This window comes from Amblyomma mixtum, chromosome 9 (assembly GCF_055824585.1).
Source record: "Amblyomma mixtum isolate Tamu chromosome 9, ASM5582458v1, whole genome shotgun sequence".
Classification (NCBI taxonomy): Eukaryota; Metazoa; Arthropoda; class Arachnida; order Ixodida; family Ixodidae; genus Amblyomma; species Amblyomma mixtum.
In genome coordinates, this window is record NC_143020.1 from 12,962,594 (window position 1) to 12,977,690 (window position 15,097).

The 15,097-nt window shown below is 50.1% G+C and overlaps 1 protein-coding gene across 1 annotated transcript in view; it reads right to left on the minus strand.

Moving 5' to 3' along the window:
- Positions 1–1,910: 1,910 nt before the first annotated feature.
- LOC149328347 (uncharacterized) overlaps positions 1,911–15,097 on the minus strand; it is a 41,481-nt gene continuing 28,294 nt past the window's right edge. Inside the window, exon 5 of the mRNA XM_089558966.1 lies at positions 1,911–2,045. Within this exon, the coding sequence (XP_089415092.1) occupies positions 1,911–2,045 (135 nt within the window). The remainder of the gene's footprint in view (positions 2,046–15,097) is intronic.

Sequence of the window (15,097 nt, forward strand, 5' to 3'; positions counted from 1 at the left end):
TTCTCTCTCACCGAGACTCCCGTCTGCTAGGACGTTCCCTAATACTGACACACACTCTGAGGTGCTGTTTATGTGAACATAATGTAAATGCTGGTGTAAAGTCTTAAGCGCCTACCTCGTAAACCACGTCTCCAATCTTCCTTGTCTCTTCTCCGGCCTGACCACGCTACCAGATCCGTAGAATCTTCTTTAGCAGCCAACCTGCAAAAGATCTTAAAGCACCCGCTTGAGGCCGCAGCTTATTTCTCATCCCTGGACTTCCCTCTTCGGAGTGAAGGCTTTACTTAACCCCCTTCAAAGATCGTCAGTGTGCCCCGACAAAGACAAGCCCTGTTCTCGGAAAGTTGGAGACCAGTTGCGGTTCCTCCCCTGAACCTTCGTTCACCATCGCTTATGTAGGCAAGAGTGGGGGTTTGTTCGCTGTGTCATTTCGTATTTTAGCGTTGCCAACCTTGACGTTAAGATACATTAGTATTTCGGTTTTTCGAAAGACGCGCCATGCCCTATACCTCGCGCGTAATAAATGTATTACATTGCGCGTATTAAATGCCATGGGCTCAACTAGGTTGACGTAAACACAGGACAGGTACTTTTCTGCATGTTTATTGGAGTGCCTGCCTTAACTGAAATAAATTTGTGCGAGGACTGACAAAAGCAGTGTGACACGCTGCTAGTTTACGCTAACAAATATTCACATTAGCACACACTCTACAGGAGTGTTACAACACAGTTCACTGCAGTGAAGATTTCTGTAGTAGCGGCGCTTACATATACATCAATAAAATGAATTATAGCCAAGGACAGGAGCCATACAGCCACACACAAGGAAAAAATGTTGCGATCAAAAAATGCAACAAAAAATGCGATTGATTCCTATATACACGCTTACTAGCAGTATCCACACATTCTACAGTGAACATATACGAAACCAGCACTGACTTTACGAGCAGACAAGGGCCCCGGCGAAGTCTACGGTGTTTGTTCCAAAATTTCGAAAGCAAAGCAACACCACCAGTCCTCCTAAGCGCTTCTACAAACATGATACTCTCTTCTTATCGTCCACTGTATAAGTTTTAGTTCTTGCGGCATTATTACAGAGCGTAATCATCGCAGTGCTTATGACGGCGTTCTGCAGAGTACAGCTCGAAATTTGGCCCAGGCGAAAACGCCAGAGGTGCTTCTGGGCGTCACATACACTGACACAAGACAGATTTTAATATCCTGCTGCGAGAAACCCACTGATAGCAAACCATTTTAAACGCAATGGCGTTTTCTGTTTCGCAGCAGTCACGGACAGCAACTCAACACCTTCCCCTCATAAAATGGGTGATCTGATTTTGCTTGTGAATGTAAAAGCGATATTGAGCGCAGGTACCGAAGCAGTAGGAAATGGAATGAATCTTGAAATCCCAATAGGTACGAAAAAAAAACAGAGCTAAACCTGAGAGGCTGATATAAACTGTGGAATGCAACAGTTCTCGGCAACAGCTCCACAAGGCCAATATGTCAAATAGCGTTAGTTAAAAAACGCACATTAATACAGTATTTGTCACAAAGACCACGCGCGGGAGAACGCCGTCAGCTTTGTTCTCTGAATGGCGAGCAGTTCACTTTGACGAGCAGTCTCCTACTCTGCTTGAAGTAGAGCCACACACACCACTGGTAATTGCGGGCAGTTGTTACAAAGGCACACTTTCGATGCAATAAAACTCTTTTCCCAGCCCATGAAAAGACCATCGAAGCATCAGCAGCAAAAAGTCAAGCGCACAAAGAAAAAAGTTAAGAGTATAAAGTTGTCCTGATAAGCATACAAATCACAACATGGCAATATATATCGCAGTTTGATATGTGGGCACATCCGCAGTTTCTAGAGAAGCAATTTCACTAGCGAATGCGGGGCGCAGCACAAGCTAGGACGGCTCGGTGGTGGAAGCTTTCGGTACATCAGGCCAGGTGAAGTTTGTGACGAGGCGATGTTGCGGGCCGCACTGGAAGGCCTGCCGAAAGCGGTTGACAGCCGGGAGAGCGACGTTGCAGATAGCGATCTGCAGAGGGGAATGGCGCACAAAGATCACGAATTTTAGCGCCTAGAGTTAGAGGCCCCGTGTGGTGAAAAAACAGGTGCCGGCGTTTCCGTCGGCGTGACGGAGAAATTACAACTAAACGACATGGTCGTGACGACAAAATCACATGACCTCGCGTGGCTCATTGAAACAACCCACTGGGACCAGGCTGTTGCTTCCCGTACAGGGCGTACCAGCTAAATTAAGCCAGGGTTCAAAAATACGCTGAGCCGTTCTGAGACGTCGCGACCAAATGCATGCTGCTGGGTTTTGCCTGGGGCAAGTCACACAAGTTTTCGTAGTGTGCCTAATTGCATGATTAGTCGAGATTACTTAACTAATTTCGTCAACAACGAAGACAGAAGAAAAATTCCAATGAGAAAGTTTGTAAAAGGGCCTGAAAAATGTCCATCTTAGCTCTTTCCCTCCATGCCGATGACCGCAAAGTGCAAAAAAATATACCAGGTGAGCCGAACGCGTAGGAATGAAGAGATCATTTAGTGTGATTTGCTCCCGCTTAAAAGGCGACAGGCCAGCGACGAAGAATCTGGCTGTGCGATTTATGCCAGCGGTATACTTCACTTCCGGCGGTTCATGATAGCAGTAAGAAGACGCAGCCCCTATCGCTTGCGCTCGCGTAAATCGCACAACCAGCACCTGCGTCGCGGCCCCGTGACGTTCTAACGTCAGCACACCCGGCCAGATGAGCTGTTGTTTGGTTGCGCGGAACGTTTGGGAGCACTTGAAGCGCAGCGTGCAAGCGCACATGTCACGTGGTACTATATTTTATATCTCCCGAGCGTGGTCACTGAGCGAGAAAACTTACAGGTAATACTCAGAGAGTTAGAAACTGTTCAGCCGGATATTTTTTTTACCGTTCTGTAGCTTTTGTATTGGAATATTTCGCATATATCTTCATTGCTTTCGAAGTTTGTTAATTCATCGCTAATAAATATGCGATTAAACCCCATACGAAAATTGGTGTTACTTGCTCCATACAATAGCCAGCAGTGCGCATTCGGTCGCGTCGGCGTTGCGTGCAGGAGCGTAGTTTGAAACCATGGCTTAGATTACCTAGGACGCCCTCTATGTGCTACGCCGTCAACAAGCAAAACTAGCATGCTAAAGAGATAAATTAGTGGAAGCTCTTCCTAATTGCTCCAAATGTCCTAAGGTTATTTATCTATACAAACTAAAGTAATTGCGGTAAAAAGTAAGCTGGCGTGAGTAAGGTGATTTTGTAATCCAAGACCTTCGTCATCAAGGACCATAGGCCGCAAACGGTCGTTGGTTTAATCGCAATAGACGTTGACCTGGTGGCTGCGTTGTGGTATTTGACTTGATGCGGTGTCTTAAGGAAGTACGCAAGTCTTTTTTCCCGATTTCTTATATACTGGAGTGCGGTGAGAAGCTTTCCACGTGCACCGCCTTATCACGGTTGCGCATGACCGTGAGCGCACAAGTCAGGATGACACAACATAGCCAGGACCGTTTGCGAGCAATGGGATTGTTCAGATGATTCATAAGCTTAACAACACTTGAGAGATCGTGCGATATCCGTTTCTCTGAATAGCCAGAGGAAAAGGAGTTCCAGAAAACGATTAACATTTTACGGTGTGAGGATACGACGCGTGAAGGTATCAGACTGCTAAAAAACAACTTCTGCCTTAGAGTGGTATAAAGGAGTCTATCACAGATTGCGTGTAAGGATATACTGATTTTGGTTTACTGGTTTATTGGCGTGTGACGTCTCAAAATGACTCAGGCTACAAGGGACGCCGTCGTGAAGGGCTCCGGAAATTTCGACCACCAGGGGTTCTTTAACATGCATTGGCGTCTTTCGCGTCAGCACCCGAGCGCCATAACCACTGAGAAACCGCGGCGAGGCTGTAAGAACAAGACATACTACAGGACTAGATGCCCACGAAACGTACATTGGCAACTTGGTGGCTTAAACAGCTAAAAAAAACCTAATCAGGAGGTTGAGCACCTCCTTTTGTCCTTCATCGCGGGCAATACCTGTATGTTGCCCGGAGGAGCAAACACAACAAAAAATATAACAATCAAATTGAAAGTGACCCGGAATTAAGCAGACCTTTGCAGATTCAGACAAGAAGATATTCAGATTAAGCATCCAAAGAAAAATTTTCAGTAGGAGTTTTTGAAATTATTGCCAAAGTTTGGCTGTCTCCACAGCTCAACACGTCTCGTTTTAAACTTCACCACAGTTTCCCGCTGTGCATTGTAGAGCGTCGTCTTCATCAACTTCCATCTGCTCCTTCCGTTTGCACTACGCGCTCATCATCGTGCTCTGCATAGCATGATTCCTTGCTTTCCCACTGATTCTAATGTAGCAAACGTTCTCTGTAGCACGACCGAAAACTGGGCAAGTTGGTGAACGTTCAACATTGTGTACAGCGCGAAAAACGAAGACAGGGGAAGAAACACGCAAACAAACAAGCGCTGACTATCAACTGAAATTTCATTAGGAAATACTGGTGCTTATAAAGGCTTCAACCCAGCACGCGCAGGCGCACAAAGCATGAAACACAACAAAACAACACAAACAGCAAACCAAACCACACGTGCGCATTAGACTCATTGCACTGCAGCAGTACTCTCAAGATAGTTCAGTTCTACCTGGTGTGAACGCCACCGAAGGTTTTGCAACGCACCGGATTCGCGATGTGGGGATCAGACACGCCTCTACTATTTCCCGGCACTTCTGATTCCTTTGCCTGAAGACTACGTCGGCACGCCCCAAATCAGGAACACACCCGCTATCATTTTCCTTACTGCAGTCACGGCAGTGCAGAGCGAGATTTGATGAAGCGGCAGATGTCCCCAGCGACCTCTCGTGCTCTCTCAGGCGGACGTTGAGGCACCTTCCAGTCTGCTCATAATAAATTTTCCCACACGATACGGGTATTTTGTGCACAACGCCTTGGGGCGTGGGGCGTACAATGACCTGGCACGTGCCGACGTTGTAATCAGGCACAGGAATCTGAAGTGCCTGGAAATAGTACAGGCGTGTCTGATCGCCACATCGCGAATCCCGTGCGTTGCAAAACCTTCGGCGGCGTTACACCAGGTAGAACGGAACTATCTATCGAGTACTCCTTCAGTGCAATGAGGCTAATGCGCACGTGTGGTTTGGTTTGCTGTTTCTGTTGTTTTTGTTGTGTTTCATGCTTTGTGCGCCTGCGCGTGCTGGATTGAACCCTCCGGAAGCACGAGCATTTCCTAATAAAATTTCAGTTGATAGTCAGCGCTTGTTTGTTTGCGTGTTTCTTCCCCTGTCTTCGTTTTTCGCGCTGTACAAAATGTTGAACGTTCTCTGTAGTTTCCAAAATTTCAAAATTTTGCCCGGCTCACCCGTGAAATTTGTCCTCCGCCAATTTGGACCATAATCGATGCCCAATCATAAGTGAGCGTACCCGAAACGATGGCGACCTCCTAACTGGGTCCGCCCATTGCCAAAACTCGTAAGTTTTCGCATCCGAACACTTCGGGGACTTAGGCTTCGCCTGTAAGGGTAGAAAGCGGCAGCGCTATCGAGCTGTCACCGCTAACTGGACCATCTGCTGTCTACCGCGATGCTTAAGCGACCAGCCGCTATTGGCGGCAGCGCGGAGGAGGGGGCCGGGGTTTTTTTTTCCCTGCAAATGAACTGGATCGCAGCTCCCCTCGGCGGACTCAGAGACGGATGGAAATTTTCCGCCAGGCAGACAAGGTAATGCCAAAGTAGCATCGCATCAAAACTTGGCGGCGCGCTCGGAGGCCCCGAGGCGGGTTTATACCTCTCCAAGTCTTTCAGAGATTCATCATCACGCTCCACCTGTCCCTTCCACATCTATGTCATGCGTGTCTTTTACCGCAAACTGACTAGCCATAAGCAGCCACTCTTTCGTCATCATTGTCCTCCTAACTACACCCACTGCAGGGCAAAAAGCTCTTGTATCATTGTCCAGTTAACCGTGCCTTTTCCCAGCTGCGACCGTCATATTCCTGCAAACTTCTAAATCTCATCCAGTCATATAACTTTCTGCCGCATTGTGCTACGTTTGTCTTTTCTTTGAATCCACTCTGTTACCCAAAAGTACTAGCGGCTACTTTGCGTTCGAACTACATGCCTTGCTCAACCCCATTTCGTCTACATTTTGGCTAGGATATCATTACCTCGCATTTCTTCTCTCACCCACTCTGCCCGCTTCTTCCTCTTAACGCTGAACATATGATATTTCTTTCCAAAGCTCGCTGCGTTGTCTTCAACTTAAGCTGAATCTTTTTCGTTAGCCTCCACGTTTCTGCCTCCCGATTAGTGATTCCTGAATCACACTTTGCACGTCGACTCATCACAAATACATACGCATCAAAACGTTCCAGTACAATGAACTATCTCGAGAATTGAATTAATCTCATTGAATTGCGTAATTAACGCTAATAATTTATTACGCAGCACCAGTACATATAACGTTCTTTGCCCCTCATTTGTGAAATAGCTTGTTTGTGTATGTTCCTCAGCCGCGCCGTTACCTTGACACGGCACACGTCATTCCAGACTTAGCAGAATTCTTGCTTATCTCAAACGACAAACTACTCGTCACCCAGTAACGTCGCGATCAGTTTAAACACAACTCCGGTTTGAACCTCTTTGTTCCGTACTACTAGTACAACCGCCACCAGACAGTGATCACTGAACGGAACGTACTAGAGACTGTGTTGGTCCAACCAGTTTGCCAGCTCCGGTGAACCGTATCGTCTATCAAGCTTGCATGGCTTTCTCCATGGCAGTAAGTATAACGACTCCTGTGACGTCCAAGTGCGTAATAGGCGACATCTTCCCCGCATAGAGGCTTCGACACACTTTCTCGAACTTTCTTTAAATAAAATCACCAAGGATGGTTAACTTAGGGCAGCAATCGGTATAACGCGACAAATCATCAAAAAAAGCGAAGTCGCTCTTTCGGTTTTGTACGTGCATAGAGGCAAACAGCACTAATCAGCAAACCATCATGTGAAATCCCAGAGGAAAAAAGGCCTCATTTGCAGTTCAAAACGCTTTCCACAGTGACCTTCTCTAAACTAACAGCAGCCCCCTGATGCGCGTACAGCATGACACCCGCACAAACATGCACGCACGTACGCACACGCACGAACACACGAAAGCACGCACACCGGGACCCGTCGCGGTGGCTAAGTGCTTAGTGCGCTCAGCTACTGAGCAGGAGTTCCCGTGTTCGTCCCTATGGTTCTGGCGGCGGACATTTATTGGCTATGTACAAGGAGGGGTTTGGCCCCAGGCCCAGGAATTAGGCCCTAGGTCTAGGCCTAGGCCTAGGTCCTCGCAAATTAGGTGGAGCTCCTATTCGGGAGGAGCCCCAATGGCATCTACCGACACTCGCGTCCTGGCGACCAAGGTCCGTTGGGACTGCAGGTCATGGCAGCTGAGCAGCGCCGTCTCCCAAGCCTCCCTAGAAGGGTGGAATCTGAAGGAGTGGGATGAGTGCGAATTGGAAGGGCAGGCCCAGACCATGTGAAAGGCAGCAGCGCCCATCAAATTCTGTGTTGAGGTGTTTCAATACTGCCGGGCACACAACTGTATTTGTAAAAATTTAGAGGAGTCGTTCGTCTGTTCTCCGGAGACCCTTACAGGGTTCCGGAAAGCGACGATGACATTGCTTATAATATGTAGCGAGGTCTTTGGATGTAACTAGAGATCGGATGGGCTCAGAGCAGGCTTCCAGGGCAAGTATGAATGCCCGGGGACAGAGCGCGTGGGCCGCCTGATCGGCTAACTGATTGCTCTGAAGTCCCTGTTGGCTGGGAGCCCAGATTAGGCTGCAATTTAGAAGACTGCTGCATCGACAGCACATTTTGTAGAATGCGTACGGCGAGAGGAAGTATGCAACCCAGCTCATAATTCTGACAGGCCCTCTTCGAGCCGGTAATGATCTGTTTCGCTTCTTGGAGGAAGAGGGCTAGCGAAATCGCAATTTCCTTCGCATGTGTTGCGCTGTAGGCGCGGAACGTGAGTCCTGGCTCAGTGTTGATGTTGTGGACCACTGCCGCGGAGAACCATCCCCCACGGTTGGGACCGGCAATGTCCACGTAGTACACGTTTTGTTGTCGACCATAATGTCGCTCCAGTGCATCCGCGCGCGCCTGGCGACTGCCATTGTGGTCCGAGTGTGACATGTTGCGGGGAAGGGGTCAGACCCTGAGGGCACGTCTCCAGGGTTCTGGCGCTCGTACCCTTTGCTCAAAGGCGATGTGTTGGATATGGAGTCGGTCAAGAATGCGGCGACCGGATGGCGTTTGTGACAGGCGTGTGTATTGGTTAAGAAGCTGGGCTTCTTGAAGTTCCCGATATGTGTTCACCACCCCCAGGTCAAACAAACGCTTCTTGGATGTGGTAGTCAATAGTCCTTTTGATGACTTTGCCGTGTAGGATTTCGAGTTGATCCTCGTCCTGTTTGCGCATGCGAAGGTACGGGGTTAAGTTGAGAATTCTGCTTGTTACGAAGGCATGTGCCAGCCGCAAGGCATCTTTTGCTTCGTAACCCCCCGCGCTTACCACAGACTAGACGGACTATACGGCCCGCCTGGTCGCCGTACCTGCGGAGATTCGCGACTGCTGTGTCCGGTCTGCGTTGTCGGTTAATAATAAGGCCGAGGATGCGGATCGCCTAGGCCTCTCTAATCTTACCCCATGGTAGTGTGAGGTGAATTGAAGGGTCGTCCCGAGGGGAGGCACGAATGTGGACGAGCAATGATTTGGTGGGAGCACATTGGAGACCACAGTACAGAGCATAAGCGTCCACTACCTCCGCTGCCTCCCGTAGGCAGGTCTCTATGTGTCCGAGATTGCCTTGTGTTGCCCAGATAGAGATATCATCCACATATAGGGCATGTCGGATGCCGGGCACGGAGCTTAATTTTGCGGGAAGGCCTTTCATTGCGAGGTTGAAGAGGAGGAGAGATAATATCGCGCCATGTGGTGTACCTCGGGATCGGGTGGTATAGGGTCCATGTTCCTCATCTTGATTTGGAATGTAGGTCTATCGACCCGTGAGACATTCAGATGTATCGGTAGGTATTGCGACCACAGTTTGTAACTTCGAAGTGATTGTTTATGACTTCATGTTTGACATTACCAAAGGCTCCTTTCAAATCCAAGGCCAAGACTACCTTTTCATCGTGAGCGAGTTCTTTTGGGTTTGCGTGTTTCTTCCCCTGTCTTAGTTTTTCGCGCTGTACATAATGTTGAACCTTCACCAACTCGCCCAGTTTTCTGTTCTACTTAAGTTCTTTTGGGCTCGAGTATGTCATGATGAAGTTGTAGAAGGATGTCTTGTGGGGATTTCTGTTTTCATAAACCAAACATAGTGCACGCAAAAGTGTGATGTGTTTCGAGGTAACTGGACCGCTTACCATACTCTTCATATTTTCTATAGACTTCATCAATTTGAAGATACAAGATGTGATGGAGAGGGACAACAGGTTATCCACATAAATTGGCTTACCTCCCTTAGGAATAAACGTCATTGAGGCTGTTTTCCAATTCTGGGGAAGGGAATCTCTCCAAGCCAGATTTGGTTAGTGAATTCAAAGAGGGCATGATAGGCTGCAGCTTGAAGGTTCACCAGAAGTTTGATGGTAACCTTGTCCCAGCCCGGTGCAGTACCGTGTTTCATTTTAGCTAGGTCCTCCCTGATATCAAGAAACTGGAATGGAGTGCCCAGCTCCAGATTTGTTTGACCAACGTACGAGCATTGGGAAAAGCGAGGGTCCACCACGGTACACAGGTATCTGTCGCACACTGTTCGGGCCCGTTGAGATGCAGTAGCGGGAAAGTTATGAATGGCACGCTGGAGGTGCCGCGCTCTTCTTGCACGTGCCTGAGTGCGGTCAATAAGTGCACAAAACAGACGCCAGGTGTTGCGACCAGACATCTGGTACGCAGCAGCGTTAAATCGATCCATCCAGACCGGTATAGTCGGCAGCCTTCTGGGTGAGCTCAAGAATGTGGCGTCTGGGTTTCTTGTTGTGTTTCTGCTTTTTCCATCGTTTGGTGAGACTGCGGCGGTCTTCCCAATGATGGAGAAGATGGTTTATCTACCTCGGAGTGTGGAGTCGGTGAGCTGGATGCATTGTCCGTTTGTACGGAGAGTTGTCAATAGAGAGGTTATATAGGTGGTCCGAATTATTCCGGAGCCCTCTACTGCGGCAAGCGAAAGCTTCTCTACGGGACCTCGGGTTTTCTTTGCGGCGCTTGCGGTTTTTGTCTTCATTTGCCCTCAGATTAAGCAAACGAAAGGAAACTCAATACCTAAGCCCACTGGGGACAGTGGACTCGTTAGTCGCACTTTGAGCCACGATACCGATGAACAGCGGCAGTTTCGAAAGCAGAAGAGCGGCGCATAATTGGGCCCCTGTGACCGTAGACACCTCAGTCGTGCTTTAAATTACGTGACAGCAGTGACAGTTATGCGCTGCATGCGTTGACATTGACAACATTGTGGCAGAAGCGCGGCACTGAAGCCGTCGGCGTTCAATGTGATCGTTAGCGTTTGCGATGACAACAATTCAGATTCCGATGATTTTTAACGGAAGGAAGTGCGCTTAACTGGATCCCTTGGTGAGTGGACGCTTGAATCGCGCTTTGAGGTACGTGGTGGATAAAAGAGACATGTAGCCTGCTTGCGTTCGCGCTGACAAGGTTGTGATAGACACGCGGCACTGCAGGAACAGGCTGCAGCATTCAGTGGGTGGGCAAACCCTAGCGCTCAACCATTAACTGCCACCTGCCCGGGTGACCGGGTGTGCACGCTGTGTCCGGAACGCACTCAACGTTACAGACGCCAAGCCGTGTACAGTTGCCCGAAACGCCATAGGTTTCGCTCTTTACCATGTTTCGCTCTTTACCAGCGGCTAATTTTTTTCTCTTTATTCTTTAATTAACACCTTTTCCTTTACATTATGGTGTGGGTCGCGTGTCCATCGATATATGAAACAAATATTACTGAGCGATTCCTGTTCCTGCACAGGAAAAAGCTTCACCGCCATCAAATCGACCTCCCTCTCAAACAGACGCCACGCCTGGCGCTGTCTACGTCTTCCTGCGAGGCCTCGCACATTCAGCGTGGCAACGCGCAATGGAGATGGCAGACTAGCCATAGTGAATTCGAAGAGCATACGAAGACCACAGGGCAGCCAAGCTCGCAGACAAGCCGTGGCTACCAAATCAGGCCGTCAAGTAGTGCATATGATGAGGCAGAGGACGGACGGCGAACGCAGTTGTCAGTCTTTCGGCACTCCCAAATCTACCGAGCTCTATCTCGAGATCTCATGCACAGTCATGGAGGCGGCTTGGCCGCCTTTAGATCCTTCTTTGGGTGGAGGTGTTTCCGCCCCCAAAGTCCTCGATGTCTACCCCAGACTGGCGTCCTTGCCTTCCACTCCATCACGTCAGCGCTTAGCAGTCGGCGCTTTCTCCGGGTCCTCCACGTCCCGAGAAATCGGTGCGTCCGGTAGCTGGTCTGACAAATCGGTGGGCATGTCGCCTTCGACATCGGCGTCCATCGCCCCCTCCAACTTTTTAGCAGCCCCGATGCCAGGATCTGGCGGCTCTAGCTCCTCTTATCTCGGCATATCGAGACATGGCGAATCACAAGGATAACACGTCTCTACACGTATCTCCGTCGGGTGGTCCCATCTCAGAAAATGCAGAGCTCCGGATCCTGGGTCTGTTCATCAATAAAAGTCTTAGGCACGATTCTACTATAGCGAAGCTCAAGCTCATATGCAAACAGGCAGGGCGCATGATCCACCGCGTTTCCAACAAGCGGGGTGGTCTGGGAGGCAGAGACGTGCTATGGCTCGCTCATGCCTTCGTGACCAGCCGGAGGATCCTGCGCCGTGCCGTACGTACGCACCACCAAACAAGAAGACGAGCGAATTGACGCCTTCTTCAGGAAGGCAAAAAAGCGAGCACTGGACCTCCCGGTCGCTACCTCCGACGCCGAACTAAAGGCGTTGGGGATGGTAAACTCCGATCAGGAGTTGCGGGAGGCCCACTTCGTGAACCAATATACGGCGCTATCGCAGACGGCTGCTGGGCGCCGCTTGCTAAACCGCTTGCACATGCAACACACATGCATACCAGAGGGGACGTGAAACATCCCGGTGCTGTGGCGCCATATTCTCCGGGTAGCTCCGCTCCAGCCTAAAATGTACATTATTTCACATTAAGGAAACCGACAAGCGTGGTTTCGCACTCTTGAGAGGCAATATGGATCTAAACAGGCCGTTTACTAGGTGGACATCACAAGGTCTTCGCCCGCGGAATTCTACTCGGCTGCCGTGGTCAATAGCAGAATGAATGTCGATGGGCTATTTTTTCGGGTCTCAAATTCAACGCGAGCGCAGGAAGCTGCAATAGCTCTCGCTGCCGCCTATCCAAAATCATGAAGGGTTATCACAGAGTCTCGCCGGACCTGGAACACAATCTTGCAAAGGAAATATCACGTCTTGCCTCCCAAACTCTAAGACGGGTTCCCGCCGTTCCAACTCACACAAACGCAATCGCGGCTCCTGGCCACAAGGTTCTACTAGGCTATGAGGCTGCTGATGCGGCCACCCGAGCGATCACAGGCCCGGCTCCTCATCCTAGCTCTCCTGGCTCAGAAGCTCGTAATCCGCTTCTCCGGTTCCGAGAAGTCTTAATTCACTACTGCGACAGTCTATCGCCTATACTCGGCACCTGCCAAGGGTGGGGGAGCGAACACTGCGGCGCCTGCAGACAAGAACGCTTCTCTGCTCTGCCATCGCCAAACACTTTGATCCGGACATAGATGGGCGCTGCCCGGACTGGGGAGAGATCTGCGATGTTTCGCATGGTTTGGGCATGTACTCAAAATCCTCACCTTCCCCCTTCCTTCCCCCCCCCCTCAACCGAGAGGCATGGGAGACTGCTCTCCTCAACTGATCTACATAGGAATCCAAAGGGGCTCTAGTAAAGCGGGTGCGAGGCGAGGCCTCGCCGTGCGGTGTCTCAGAGTAAGGATACCGACCATGTAGCCGGGTCTTCTGACCCCCAAACTGTGAGTATTATAGGTTTTTCTTCACCACCGCCACCGATCGAACGCAGTTTCGCCAAGGACTGTCTCCGCAGGTAGCACTTGTTAGCCACACTACTAGACGTCTCTTCTGTGTCCATCTCGTCGCCCACTATTTCGGTGTATTCTTATTTTAACCAGGTTGGTTGAAGCGGCGGCACAAGTCTTGATGCGACTCCAGTCGTCATGTCCAAAACGTCTACATACGCCACACTTAGCGACGTGATACTATCGACGTATGAGGATATCTGATGACAGTGGAAACCCACTATGCCCTCTAAGGAACAACGACCAGGGCCAGCAAAAGCCCAACGCACAGCTCGTATAGAATATCTTCGAGAGTCACTCCTGCATGAAACCTCAGAAGCGCCGTGCATAAATCCTGTGAAGCTATGTTGACGCTGCCGCGTGTCCGACTCTCAATCGTGCACGTGAGTTCTTTGTCTGCGTCTTTTTTGTAGCGTGAGCTACATTGGCCACAGTCTCCCCACCCCCACCCCACCCGAGAGGACTGAGAGGCTGCCCTCCTCGGGTGCTCAACTCTCCAGCACCAACGAGCCTTGGTGACAAGAGCCCGCGCCACCGCGGAGGCCACAGGGGTCCCGGACTGGGGATCCCTCCTAGTGATTGTGAGGGCCGGGCCCTTCAGGCTCGGTCCAAGCAATACCACTCTTGTACAGTTGTTCTTGTTCTGACTGAGAGAAGGATGAAAAGGAAATTGCACGGGCCTGCTTACTGGCTGAAGCCAAGCCACCACCGCTGCAACGTGCAGATAGAGGAGAGTTAAAAGATCAGAGGAAAGACAAAAGGGAAAGAAATAGACGCGCGTCGCAGCAACAACTGCGTCCGCCGGAGCGGACGCTGCTGAAAAAACAGATAAGCGGCCGAAGCCGCGCTCGCCGAAGCGAGGACGGATACCTATACCCACTCTTGTACATAGTATAAATGCATGTTTTACACCACCACCACCTCGCCGTTTCGCGCGCTGTGTTGCTCGACCATACTGCGTTTGCGCGAGGAGCACGTGACGTCACTATGGACAGCTGGCGTGCCTCGCCGCTCTCGCGCTCTGCAACCACTGACCCAGGGAGCCATTATGCGCACTTCCTTTCCTTAAAATGATCGGAGAGTAAAACGTTGTCAACGCCAACGCCAATGAACACTACAAAAGCCGACCGCTTATGGCTTCAGCACCGCGTTTCTGGCACAACGTTGTCAATGCCAACGCATACAGCGCACACCTGTCACTACCGCCAGTTAGCTTAAAGCACGATTGAGGTGCCCACTGTTCCAAGAGGGCAGTTAGGCACCTTCCCTCTGGTTCAGGTGTCCACCGATATGTGGACACCTCGCCGCTCGGCGCAGCGGGCTACTGCGCATGGGCGAGAAAATTGCGCGGCGTGTATAAATATGGAGGGATTAACAGCTACTGCACCGTGTTCCATGAATAAAAAAGAGTCGGGCTGCTGCTGAGTGGCGCAGGAGATTTGAAAAAAACTATTCGTCGGGCCCAGGTTGTCGCATGGCAGTTAGCCGTTGAGCGCAGGAAAAATGATACCAACCTGCCAATTTCACTCCCAATGACCATTGATACTGCACAATGACTCGTCTTTAATTTAGTAATATTTACACGTACCGGATTTTCGAGGTTTAACGGGGGGGGGGGGGGGGGGGGACCAAGCTAATAAAAATTTTAACCAAGATATACCAATACATCACGCTACGTATATCCTGTCATAGCAGGGCTATGCCAGTGCCAATTTTTTCTCTCTAGGCACATTTTGACCTTGGCTGGGCTGAAGGCCACATTCAGACAGCGGAGAGATCACACGGTGCTGAGCGTGCTTGGTGCATCGCGAAGGCCGCTTGCTCTAACAAATTCAAATAATCCGCAACGAAGACATCAGAATCGAA